General features: G+C 34.1%; 1 protein-coding gene across 1 annotated transcript; it reads right to left on the minus strand.

Annotated features, from left to right (window-relative positions):
• Window positions 1-6676: 6676 nt before the first annotated feature.
• Window positions 6677-12712, minus strand: LOC107842882 (beta carbonic anhydrase 5, chloroplastic). The gene is made up of 9 exons (XM_016686924.2): window positions 12319-12712; window positions 12147-12214; window positions 10768-10926; window positions 10628-10676; window positions 10312-10425; window positions 10129-10182; window positions 9538-9620; window positions 9316-9418; window positions 6677-7048 (listed from the first exon to the last, which is right to left on the minus strand). Exons 1-9 carry the CDS (start codon window positions 12379-12381, stop codon window positions 6857-6859), a joined length of 885 nt encoding a protein of 294 aa, XP_016542410.1. The 5' UTR covers window positions 12382-12712; the 3' UTR covers window positions 6677-6856.
• Between the last annotated feature and the right edge of the window lie 428 nt (window positions 12713-13140).

A 13140-nucleotide genomic window follows, 5' to 3' on the forward strand; every position in this document is an offset into this window, starting at 1 on the left:
GCCCAGCAAGGTCGGAGGATACTTTGATGATATATTGATATCCGACAAGGCCAGAAGATACTATGATGATATATTGATACCCGATAAGGCCGGAGGATACTATGATGATATATTGATACCCGAAAAGGTCGGAGGATACTATGATGATATATTGATACCCGACAAGGCCGGAGGTTGATCACGATGTTGATGGTCATGATGATGATAATTATGATGAGATTGTTGATATTGATTGTGTACCTTGCATCCATTCCTTCATGCGCATCGTGTAATCTGAGCTAAATGCCTATGTTTGCTGAGATTCCTCGACTAAGTCTTAGCGGACCCAGATTTTTCACTAAGTGGGTTCAATGCTTAAACTGGTTGTTGCATAAAATAATTAAAAAAATACCTTACAAGGAATTGAACACGCGACCTAAGTGTTAGGAATTGAACCCACAACCATTGGGCTAGGCATTACTCTTGTACCTAATGGGTTCAATAGATAATATATACTGGATTCAATATATAAAAGAAGCTACTTAAGCTGGTTGTTTCATAGAATAATTTTAAAAAAGCCTTACAAGGGATCTAACACGCAACCTATCTGTTAGGAATTAAACCCACACCGACTGGGCTAGGCACTCCTCTTGTGCCTGATAGGTTCAATAAATAATATATACCTTTTACATTTGTAAAAATTGCTTATATATATGTATATATATAGTGTAATTTTTCGACGAAATGGGTTCATATGTGGGTCCGCCCCTGATTGTCATATACCAATTAATAGAAGCAAGGAAAGTAGTTAAAAATAGTTAAATATGAGATGGCAATTTGTTGTGATTGAGTGAGTTGTCGATTAGTTGGAAAATAAGAAAAAAGTAGTTAGTTGTTAGGTAATTTGAGTAGTATAAACTCTCGACTGTACGAATTATTTTGTATTCTTTGTTGATATATACAAATATTATTTTCTCTCTAACATTCTACATCTAAATTCATATTTGCTAGTTCGTTCAAGAATCCTTCTTTTTTGGATTCTTTAGGGCTTGCATAAACTAATCTCTTGTCCAAATCACTGGACACTGATTAATCTGTAACACATCTCCTTGTATCCTTCTCGATTTAAGTGTGGCTGATGATACACTAGTAAGAGGGACTCTACTTCATACAATTTCACTCTTTAAAATTCACTTCGAATCTAGTGTGTAGTGATACCAAAATTTTCATGCTTAAAATTTATCAATGATAGGATAGACAGTTGATTTGTTACCTACGCCGAGCGAATCAACCCATCTGTGCAACCTATACATGTCAAACAGGCTGAGTTGACCTTATCTGACCCACTTAAGAAAACCAACCCGATTTGACTCGGCCCGATCAGCCCATGGGTTGTAGGGTACCGGATCTCGATCCGAATTATTTTTTGAGTTGGACCCGGTTAACCAGGCCCGGACCAGGCCCATCGATTAACCGGCCCGGCCTGGCCTGGTTAGTTTTTTTTTTTTTTTTTTTTTAAAAAATCAAATTTTAATTAAAAAAGGCCATTGAGTCCAATGGTAATATAGCCATTGGGAGCCCAAAACGGCTAAAAACACCTTTTTATTAAAAAAAAAACTTTTTTTCAATTAAATTATTTTTTAAAACCCCAAAAAATTTCTATAAATACCCTACACTTTCAAATCATTTTCCACACAAATTTTCTTTCTCTTAAAGCTCATTCTCTCTCAAATCTCAAATATTCTACATATTTCTAAAGTGCTCACTTTAATTTTTTAATTTTGCGATTACAAAGGACGAGTGGAAATTTCTAAAGTCGCAACCTTCGGATACTTTCAAAATTTGGTATTATCGTTCCATCACTTACGTTTAATTTTTAATTAGTGTATTAATTGTTGAATATTTAATTTTATTATATTTGTGTACTTTGAATTTTTTTAATTTAATTTATATTATGGATAAATTAAGAAACCTCGCGACTAAAAGTGTTAAATTTTTGTCCCGAAAGTGGTAGTGGTAGTAAAAAGCAAATTACTAGCGGTAGAAGTACTTCAAGTAGTAGATATACCCGTGTGCCTCTGCCTCCGGTACCGCTTAGTCAACCTTTTGAGGAAGAAATAGGTGTAGGCGCTCACGATATGGATTATGTAGAAGCTCAGGAAAATTACAGTATAGAAGAAGAAAATGATGTAGATGCGGTTAGTTTAAACGAAGATGATAAAAATATTGGTGAAACATCCGCAGTAGAAAATGCTAACATTAGATCTGAATCGGTTAATCTCCCTCCCCGTGCCCCAAGACCTCGTAAACCAACTAGTATTGCATGGTAATTTTTTGAACGTATATCAGATATTGAGGTGCAATGCAATATTTGTCAACAAATATATAAGCATAAAAGAGGAGGAAAGCAAGGGAGTACATGTACGTTAATGAAACGTATAAGTGATAATCACGATAGAGAGTTAAAAATTACAAAAGGTGGTGCGGATGTTGGTGGGCCAACACAAACTAGAAAGGACCCAGCAACTGGTCAGGTAATGAAGAAGTATAATAAATGGAGGGATCGAGAAGAAATAACTAAAATGGTAGCTATAGGTTGTTTGCCTTTTAGTTTTCCTTCTTCTGATGCCTTTATTCATTATATTCAAGCAATTTATAATCCTATGTTTAATGGTATTCCTAGAAGTACTTGTTGGGGCGATATTTTTAGACTTCATTCACAATATTATTTTTATTTATCAACATTGTTAAAAAATATTCAATGTAGAATGTCCCTACTTCTGATCTTGGTCGTGCTATAAATAAAAATAATTATTTAACCGTTACTTGTCACTGATAGATAGTAATTTTGTTATGCAAAAACGTATTCTTGCTTTTTTATATGATGAAGATCGTAAACATACTGGAGATTTTATTAATGATTCAATTGCTAAAGTTGTTGAATTTTATGGTATCGAAAATAAAATCTTATGCATTGCTTTTGATAATGCTTCTAACAACAAGACTGCTATTAAAAAGTTAAAATCTAAGTTATTTCCGTCGTTACCTGAAATTTTTCATGTTAAGTGTGCTTGTCATATATATAATTTAATTGTAAGAGACGGTCTTGAGTTTTTTGAGTTTTATATTGAAAAAATCCGGCTTGCCATTGGTTTTATTCAAGGAAATAATCGAAGATCAAGAATTAGAGACTTTAAACTTAAATGTGAACAAAATGGACTTGCACCGATATTGATGCCTGAAGAATGTGATACTAGATGAAATGCTACGTATGATTTTTTTAAAAATTTGTTATAAATATAGAGTTCCTATTACACTATCTTTTAACCAACATTGTGGTTCTTTTGCTGATTCTGCTGATTACATGCTACATGATTCTGATTGAGCTGTAATTAATGATCTTGTTAAGTTTTTGCAAAAATTTTATATAGCTACGGTTGAATTTTTTGGTGCTTATTATCCTATTGTTTGTAATAATTTGACATATATAGCCGATATTTCTGCTTTGCTCAAAGCATATAAAAATAAAGTAGGTTACAAAGAAGTTGTTGATGCCATGTTTGCTAAATTTTAAAAATATTTTTTTTCGATTTCTCCTATTTACTTGGTTGGTGCTATACTAAATCCGTGTATGAAATATACTACTATGTGCCACTTTAATACTCTTATTTATTCTAACTTAGAGATAAATAAAAACAATGATTCTGAATAAGTACAACCTAATTTGTGGACGGCTATGGGTGATGCGAACACTTACATAGATAAATTATATAACTATTATGTTGATTTAGTTGATTTAGTTGTACCAACAAATATCACTCCAACTGTCGCTTCTCATCCTCCCAAGGATCCATTATCTTCTAAAACGCCGGCACATAGTGGTTTTCCTAATTCCTTTTATGATTTACCTTATTGAAATAGTGTTGAGGAGGGAGCTTACACATCAACTTATTAGAAAGAGTTTAAGTATTATCTTCAGTCATCGCTAGAGGATCACAGACGAAGGATCAACACGTTCGATTGGTGGAGGAGTAATGAAACACAATATCCTGTGCTTTCAAGATTAGCTAGAGATATCCTGAATGTTTCAATGTCAATCATTGCATTCGAGAGCGCTTTTAGTCAGGGACGACATCAGCTTGGAGACAACCGACATTCATTGAAAAGCAATGCAATGAATGTTCTAGTTTGCCTTAGAGATTGGAGTAGAGCCGAACGAAGAAATCAAGGAATGGAAGCGGAGCCGAACGACGAGCAGAGACTTGAAGAAATTATGACTTTACGGGAGAACTCAGTAGAATCAAGTCCAATGCATGATTTTGCCCCCGTTGACTTTGACTATCCTATGCAAGTTCCCGTTAATATTAACATGCATGAGTTGAAAAAAATGATGCAAAATTTATAGATTTTTCATCCATGTAAATTATAAATTTTGAATCATTTTGCAATCAATAAAATTCAACATTCATTCACTCCTTAGTCCTTACTTTGTAATTTATTCCATTTAATAATTTAAATTGAATTTCTTAGTTTTAATATATTACTAATTTACTATAAAGTATTATTAATTTATTATATTAAGTAGCAAATGTTTTATTTAAAGACGTACATATATTTTAAAGTAGTATGTATATATTGAATGGTATGTATATATATGTATATATTTTCTAAAGTACTATATATTTAACGTATACATGTGTATATATTTTATAAATTAGTATATTAGTATATATATATATAGTGTGTGTATATTGTAGTATATATATTATAGTATATTTTATTTAAAGTAGTACGTATATATTGAATGGTACGTATATATGTGTGTATATCTTCTATAGACGTATATATTTAACGTATACATGTGTATATGTTTTATAATTAGTATATAACTATATATATAGTGTGTGTATATATTGTAGTATATTTTATTTAAAGTAGTATATATACATTGAATGGTACGTATATATGTGTGTATATCTTCTATAGACGTATATCTTTAACGTATATATGTTTATATGTTTTATAAATTAATATATAACTATATATATAGTGTGTGTGTATATATTGTAGTATATTTTATTTAAAGCAGTATGTATATATTGAATGATACATATATATGTGTGTATATCTTCTATAGACGTATATATTTAACGTATACATGTGTATATGTTTTATAAATTAGTATATAACTACATATATAGTGTGTGTATATATTGTAGTATATATATATATTGTAGTATATGTTTTATTTATAGTAGTATATATATTTAACTAACGTATAGTCGTATACACGATTACATGTGTAATTGTGTATATGTATTATGTGTATATATTTTTTAAATTCTAATGTAGTATATACTATATATATAGTGTATATATATTGTTTAACGTACTTAAAATGTATATAGGTGGGTATATATAGTGTATATTGGAGATTTTTTTTTCTTTGGTTTTTGACCGGTTTTGACCGAATTTTTAATCGGTTTTGATCGGGTTTAGGTGGGTTGGATCGGGTTGGATTAAGTGTGCCAGTTTAGGGTTGTTTTTAAAAATTTTACTGTTGGGTCTGGAATCGGATCGGCCCGTTTAACCAGGTCCGGATCCGAACCGATCCACAACCCGGTTAAATTTCACGGGCCGGTTCCGGGTTGACCCGCCCCGCCCCACTTTAACACCTCTAGTGCAACCCAATCATATGCAATCAAACCATGATCACACCCCATATAAAACCCAGGAAATTACATCTAGTCACCTTAAAAATACATAATCTTAAACTTTTAGCTTCCGTCTGTCCAAGTAAAATGTTTTTCCTATGGCCAAAACTTGTTAAATTTAAAGTTTTGCCCATAAACAAGTGGGATTGAAAATTCAAATTCACCCTATTTCAAGCTCATTCATATAAATCACCTTATAACCCATGCATAAAACATTCAAATCTTAGGACATTTGACGCATTCCATAGAAGTAATGAAATACACATATCAAAACAAGTTTCCTTTCATGCTTATTGCTCCCCCTCAAAATAGTTTGAATGTTTAAAAAACCAGGAAACAATTAACCACTTTTTTCCAACTCTATTTTCCAACTCTATCTTCATCATTAAGTATTCTAGAATTAAGAGTAACGTAAATAGATGAAGATTAAAGAATTAATAAGGGATATAGTATTAGTTAAATCACACTCCTAATTAATTTTTTCTTGATAGTAGTACAAAATCTAAACATACCAGCTATATTTTGTGACGGAGGAAGTATGTGAAATACCATAATTACAACCCAACATAACTAGCTGATACAAATTACAAGTTTCAAACAAAAAGGCCATTTGCTTTCATGTTTTGCTGGAGACTTACTTCCTAATCATAACTCTTTCCAAATGTATTGTCAATTTTTAACAAGGTTACTGTACTTGTCTTTGTTACTGTTTGTCAATGTAGATAGACAACAACAACAAAAAACCACTATAGTCCCACAAGCGGAGTCCTAAATGAGGTGTACACGGATCTTACCCCCACCTTTATGGGATCAATATACATCGACACCAATGTATTTCAGTCCTTTCTTTTATTCTGGTGCTTTATATTCACCAATCAGGAACGTATTTTGTGCTTTATACATGGTATCTGAGTTATCTCATATTATTGCGTTAGAATGTATATGGTCAGCATGCATATAGAAATATTTTTCTGGGTAAATGATTGAACTATAGGAGCAGAACAAATTGAATATAGAAAATATCCTTTTCCGCAGTACAAGTGGTAAATAAGGTCCACACTTTAAAAATATACAATTAGTTTGTCAACAAGAATAACAATGAGATTGGTATTACATGTAAGATGATACAACAAAACAAACAGAGGACTTGACTTGAAGATTACTCAGCTCCAAAATTCCCGGTTTCTGATGGAGACTTGATCATACACTCGAGTGTTGTTCTCGAGAGTCCACTTCTCAAAACTACAGTCGACAAAGTCATAGTAGCCACCGTGAATTAAGAGCTCCCCTTTATTCACCTTGTCCTTAATCCATGGGTATGTAAGCAAATTCATCAATGAGCCGTTGACCGATTCCTGGACGTAGAAATTACATGCATTGCTTCAATATTCAGGATATCACATAAGGCATACACAGATAATTTTGAAAGTTACAACGCCTAACTGCAATTTCAAATTCCCAATTTGAACTACCAAATACACAAAATCCAGCACACTTGCAAAAACATGTGCATTCACCACCTTATTTTGATGACACCAACACATGAAGTTGTGCTAAGAACTAAGAAGCATTAAGTATTACATCTTGCATATAAACAAACTTAGACGCACGAGGTGGAGCACATAACTTTCCGACTAGACATAATTTTCTTTATGAAGGGAAACTAAAAGAAGAAGAAATAATACTTGCCATTGATAAATGTCTAAAAGAAAGAAGGCAAAATGTATGGAAGTTCTTGCCAAAACAAAAAGGAAACGCCTGTCACTCCAGACTCCAGTGAAACTTTAGGGGCGACCTCTTATGATACAAGCATGAAGAGCACAAAAGAATACAAGGCATGGTCAAAGGCTCAAGCTTCGGAATTGGCAAGTGTTTGGAGCCTTTTAAAGTCTTGTCAAGTTGAAGGAGGAGAAGGGAATCAATACACTCAAGAGGCACCTCACTTGAAGGGCAAGAAGGACTTTTCACCTTATATTTCAACACCCAAGAGGCGCCCTAAGTTAGGGCTATTATGGTCCTTTAAGACTTTCTTTTTACACTCCAAAGTAGCACCCTTCATTAAGGGTATTTTAGTCTAAGTTTGTAATAAGTATAAATACACAAGTAGCCTTCTATTTTCATTAGTTTTGACATAATGAATTGAGTGACTTTTAGATTGTAATCTTAGTATTAGATTGTAGTCTTCCTCTTCTCCTTAACAGAGGGAAAACCGAAATTGAATATTGAATGCAACTGAAAGAGGATTTCACTTGTATTGGATATTTGGCAAGAAAGGTGTGCTTGAGGAAGTGTGAGTCCTCTGGGTCACCTAAGAGAGTGATTTGATCTGACATTGGTGAGGTGCGTTTGAAGGTTTGATACACCTTCTTGTGCTAATCATTGGTGGAAGTGAGGGCCTCTCTACTATCTTTACTTTATGCACCTCTTTTCTTCTAAGTGTGTTGTTTTTCCTTTTGTGCTGATTTTTGGCTTCTAGTGTCCATTTTCGTGTGTTGTTGGTCCTTTAGGATATCATCTTACCCTAATTCGAAGTGAAACTAAAACCATCCTGCAACACAAAACCAGTATCATGGCATTCAGTGCACTGCACGTGCTTACAGCTTTATTTCCACCTCTTTTCTTATTTTTTTCACTCTCTTTTACTAAAACTAATTCCATTATACTGAATTAAAAATTAATAATAAACTGTATTCTCCATTACTTCATCTATCCACCCACCACATTGCTGTCGGAGCAATTGAACCAGAATCAAAGGCACACGATAACCTCTTTAATTTCCAACAATACTGCACTTCCCTTCTCTGTAAAATTTAATCAGTCTTCACAAAACAAGATTCTTTTTTCTCCCTAAGATTTCATTGCTCTATTTCCATGAGATTCAAGGCATGACCATTTCAATAATCTACAGAAAATAGAGTATGATCTAACTGTAGAAAGAAGGAAAGGAACTAGTTTTAACACGCCAAATGGGCTTTCCCCAACTAACTAGTTTCAGACACAAAAAGAATCAGAGACGACATCAAGCATAAAGAGGAAATTATCTATCCTGTCTGATTTTCTTTAAAAAGAGTACTCTGAAACGCTCTTTCCCGCTGGGGAATTTCAACGGTGCTATGCTAATAATGGGGAGCTCGGTTCCAAATGTATGACAATGATTTCAGATAGATTAGGTAATGCCAGTTCAGAGTTTAACTGGAAGAGATCGTTGTTTCCGGGAAGAGAAGCAGGGAAGTGTGGATTTGGAGGCAATATTGTCACCAGAAACAATGGAGTCAGGCCTCGTATCCGTGAATATGTTTCAGGGTATTAGTTGCTGCTAAAATTTTCCACGCAAAACACCAGCATTAGAGAGGGTATTGATTCAACTTCAAACAAGATCAAGAGGGTAAGTGTCACCCAAAAGTTAGCGTGGCTTTTCAGGACAAGTTTAAGGGGTAAACTCATGCATTTTCCCCAGCATTGCTCGGACTCTCCAAAAAATGTTTCTACACCTGTGTCTGATCCTCCAAATATGCGCTACTTTTGGATAATCTGACAGACATGCGTTGATATTTTTGAAGAGTCCAAGCAACATAGATTTTCCTAACTAAAACATAATGACAGTATGAAAAGGAGATGTTACCTTCTCACAGTGCTTGCATTGCTGATCAAAGCTGAGGTTCGAAGCAACAGCTTTTGTGGTTGCCCTGGCAGACTTTCCAACAATTACCCAATTTCGAATGAAGCTACAAGGAATTAATAGAAGAGCATGTTACACATAAGTGGATATTTTACTGAATTTCATAAAGAAATTAGTTTGTTAGAGCTGCCTGTAAGACTATATAAGAAGAGAGACTAGCCAAACCTTGAACCTGTTTCATTGTCCATACTCATTAAAGCACGAATTCCTCCACAGCGACTATGACCAATGACTAATATGTTTTTGACCTGCGGAAAGCAGAAGCCAAAGCTGAAAACTTGAGGAAAATGAAAACAAGAGAGACCAATCACAGCAATAAATTAAGAAAGGAGGAAATGAAACAAATGGAGGTAGAAAATGAGATGTACTTTTAGGAATTCTCATTTCGTTGGTGATGAACTTCAGTAATTCATCGTCACAAGTTTCCCTCGTGTTTTGGGTTATTTACGACTTCCAACACAATTTGAAACAAGAAAAATTAAGTAAATTCATCATGACAATCATGTTTTGGAAAGTCAAAGAGTTTCCGTCCAGTTACGAAGGTCTCAAATTATAGTATTGCAACATCCTTTTTAGAATTTCAGTTCTCAAGTAACTCGATTCCATATTTTACGAATTCCAACTCCCAAATAAAGCAAAAAAGATAACAAAAACATGCAGCGAATCAGAGTCAGCAGCCATGAAACGTAGATCTCAGATGATGGAATATTAAAAGGAAACACCATGTCGTAGAATTTCTGGAAAAACTTTACTCACTTTGAGAGTATTAACGGAAAACTCAAGAGCTGCCTTTGTTTCTGAAGGACCAGTCTGCAGCAGAAGAAAAAGTTTGAACTTTTATTCTGAACAAACATTGTTAGTACACATCCTTAGCGTTACAACACATGCTCATCAATAAGGAATGTGACATTTATTAAGTTTGAATGCAGTATACAACACCTCATAAGGAGGCACCAAATTTGCAATGTTGCGAACTACAAAGGCTTCTCCTGGTTGAAATCCCAGTATGTTTGAGGGACACACCCGAGAGTCTGCACAAGAAATTACCAAAAACTGCCCTTCATATTGTCAGTTGAGATGTTCAACACTTGGCCACAAAATTAATGCTATAGTTTGTAATATGGAAACGAAACGGAAAGGAAGGACAAACTACAAACAGGGAAAATAGAAGGGAAAAGGAAAAGAAAAATCAGTGACTAAAAGGTGAAATAAAGTCCATGCTTGAGAAAATGTCTAAAAGGTGGAATAAAGTTACCTTTGGTGATTGTTCATCTGCAAGACTCCGAAAATGCTCCAAATTTTTCCTTGTCCAATAAAGGCAAAAAATCAAATGAGAAGAAACCTTTACTGTCAGACAAGATGAAAAAACAGTAGCCTGCTTCTGATGATGCTTACAAGTATTTGTCCTTCTTAAAATTCAAAAATCTATGCTTCAACGTAGTGAATTCATTCGATTCGCTTTCAGTTACAGCACTCATCTCTTTTTCATCCACCACTTCCTTGGTCAGGGTCATTGGCCCCTTCCAGGCTTTCAATTTTGGAGTTGAATTACAACTGCAGGTTAAAAGTTATATTTTGCAATCAATTCGTGAACTAACATTGATGATCCATATAATAGTAAAGCTAACAGTGTTATCAAAGGCAAAAAGTGCAAAAAAGTTCCACGGTCTGTTGGGCCTTTAAGCGCAAATGAAATGTGGGCTAAAATAAAGGAAGGTGCAAATGGAAGGAAAAAAAAACAAATATGTATGTATAGTCTGGACTAAAATACTTATAAGCATGAATAACATATATATATGAACAGATAACTGTTTTAAAAAGAATTAAAATAAATTGAAATATTAATTGTTTTGTCTCATCTCTCCAGGATTATGTTCATCGGCAAGAAAAATTATTCCTTAGAGCCTTAATGACCACATTGAAGCGCCATCTAAATGGGGTGAAGAGCTCAACACGTTTTCCACCTCTCTTTCAGGGCTTAAGTGCGCCTTTGACAACAGTAAAAGCTAGACGATCTTAATGCAATATCACAAAGAACACCACAGTAAACAGGCAATGACTAATTAAACTGGTTAAACAGAAAAAGACGGTCTTTCCCCAAGGAAAAGAACCCATCTTTATATAATGCATTCATTGTTTATAAGGCAAATTAACTCATTACCCCCTATACTTGACACGATTTATTCAGTAAATACCTAAACTTTCCATAGTCCTAATTATCCCCCTATACTAAGCAGGGACAGAACCATCCTTAAAGCTACTTCACCCTGTTTTTGTATAAATAATCTATCCAGAACCTAGTAAGCAAAAAAAAGAACTGTTGTTTGGGCCTCATAACCTAAAATAAATATAGCTCCGGCTCTGATACTCGTTTATACAACAACAATATACCCAGTATAATCCCATAAGTGTAGAATGTTCGCAAATGGCAAACCTTACCCTGTCTAGTAGAGATAGAGAGGCTGTTTCGATAGACCCTTAGCGTAAAATAAAGCATATCCAAGCAGTTTGAAAAAGGAAATGCAGAAATGAGAGCAGTAACAACAACGAAATAAAACAACCACAAAAAACACCAAAATAATGTGAAACGAAGAGCAGTACATAACATATAAAGTAAACAACAAAATAAACAGAAAAAACACAGGGATAACCAAAACCAAAGAACAAGAAACTAGGAGAATAGTGCTAAACTAGACCAAAGCAGCCATCTCAAATGAAATTCCAATCTCAATTAAGTCCTAAAAAATTACTACTAAAACTTAAGAGCACCTTACCTAGGCAAATTCAACAATCTCAAATGGGGTTGTTCAACTTCCAAGAATCTCAAATGGGTCCTCAAGATCTACACCAATAAACCAATCCAACACATCAAAATCAAGAAAGATAACCAAAAACACCAGCTACACTAAAATCTCAATTAAAAAAAGATTATTCTTCACTCTTTACCCTTTTTGTAGCTAAACTCTTATGAAGATCCACAGAGCATGACTGAACCAAAGGCATAGCCATTACAAAGATAATAAAGAATCACAACCAAAAAAAAAGAGACGCAAAAAAAGAAAAGCCTAAAGGGGCTTTGTTGTTTCCACTATATATAGATTCTTGATTGTTCTGACATAAACTGCTTTTATAAAAGTTGGTTTGTACCATGTGAAGTTGTTGTTGTGTTGGATCTAACTACATAAGTGTCAGTACTCCAAGAAAGACGGAGAAAACTAGGTGGTACTTTATTAAATTTTTGAATAAATAGAAGAGGTTCAAATGTACAATAAATGATGCGTATCGTACAATTAGCATTTGCAGATATTACTTTATTGCAAATTTATTCTTCTCTTTGAGAACAACGATTTTTTTGTTTAAAGAAAACGGCTCTTTGATTTTGTCAAAGGCCAATTTTCCTAGCTTTCTAGGCAAAAAAAACTCGGTGATCCTTGTAGTTAGTCTGATTTGTAAAATGAATATTCTTACTTATATATTCATCATTTGAATCCCTCAACTCAGTAAAACTTAATATTTTAAATCTTTTAATCGTTGACCGGACCTATGTGATACTAAATGACTGAATAGGACGAAACGCGTGTAGGCATGCGCCTGGCGTGCGAGTGAGAATATTTTTTGATCAATTTTATATTAAAATAATATATTCTTTTTAAATATCCCCCGCCCACTCCCTCGCCCCACCCTGTATTTCTCACCAAAAGCAGCCACCCCACCTCCAACTCACCCACACCTGCAACCCCAAGGCTTCCATGGCCATCATTAGAGTCC

This window comes from Capsicum annuum, chromosome 9, assembly GCF_002878395.1.
Source record: "Capsicum annuum cultivar UCD-10X-F1 chromosome 9, UCD10Xv1.1, whole genome shotgun sequence".
NCBI lineage: Eukaryota > Viridiplantae > Streptophyta > Magnoliopsida > Solanales > Solanaceae > Capsicum > Capsicum annuum.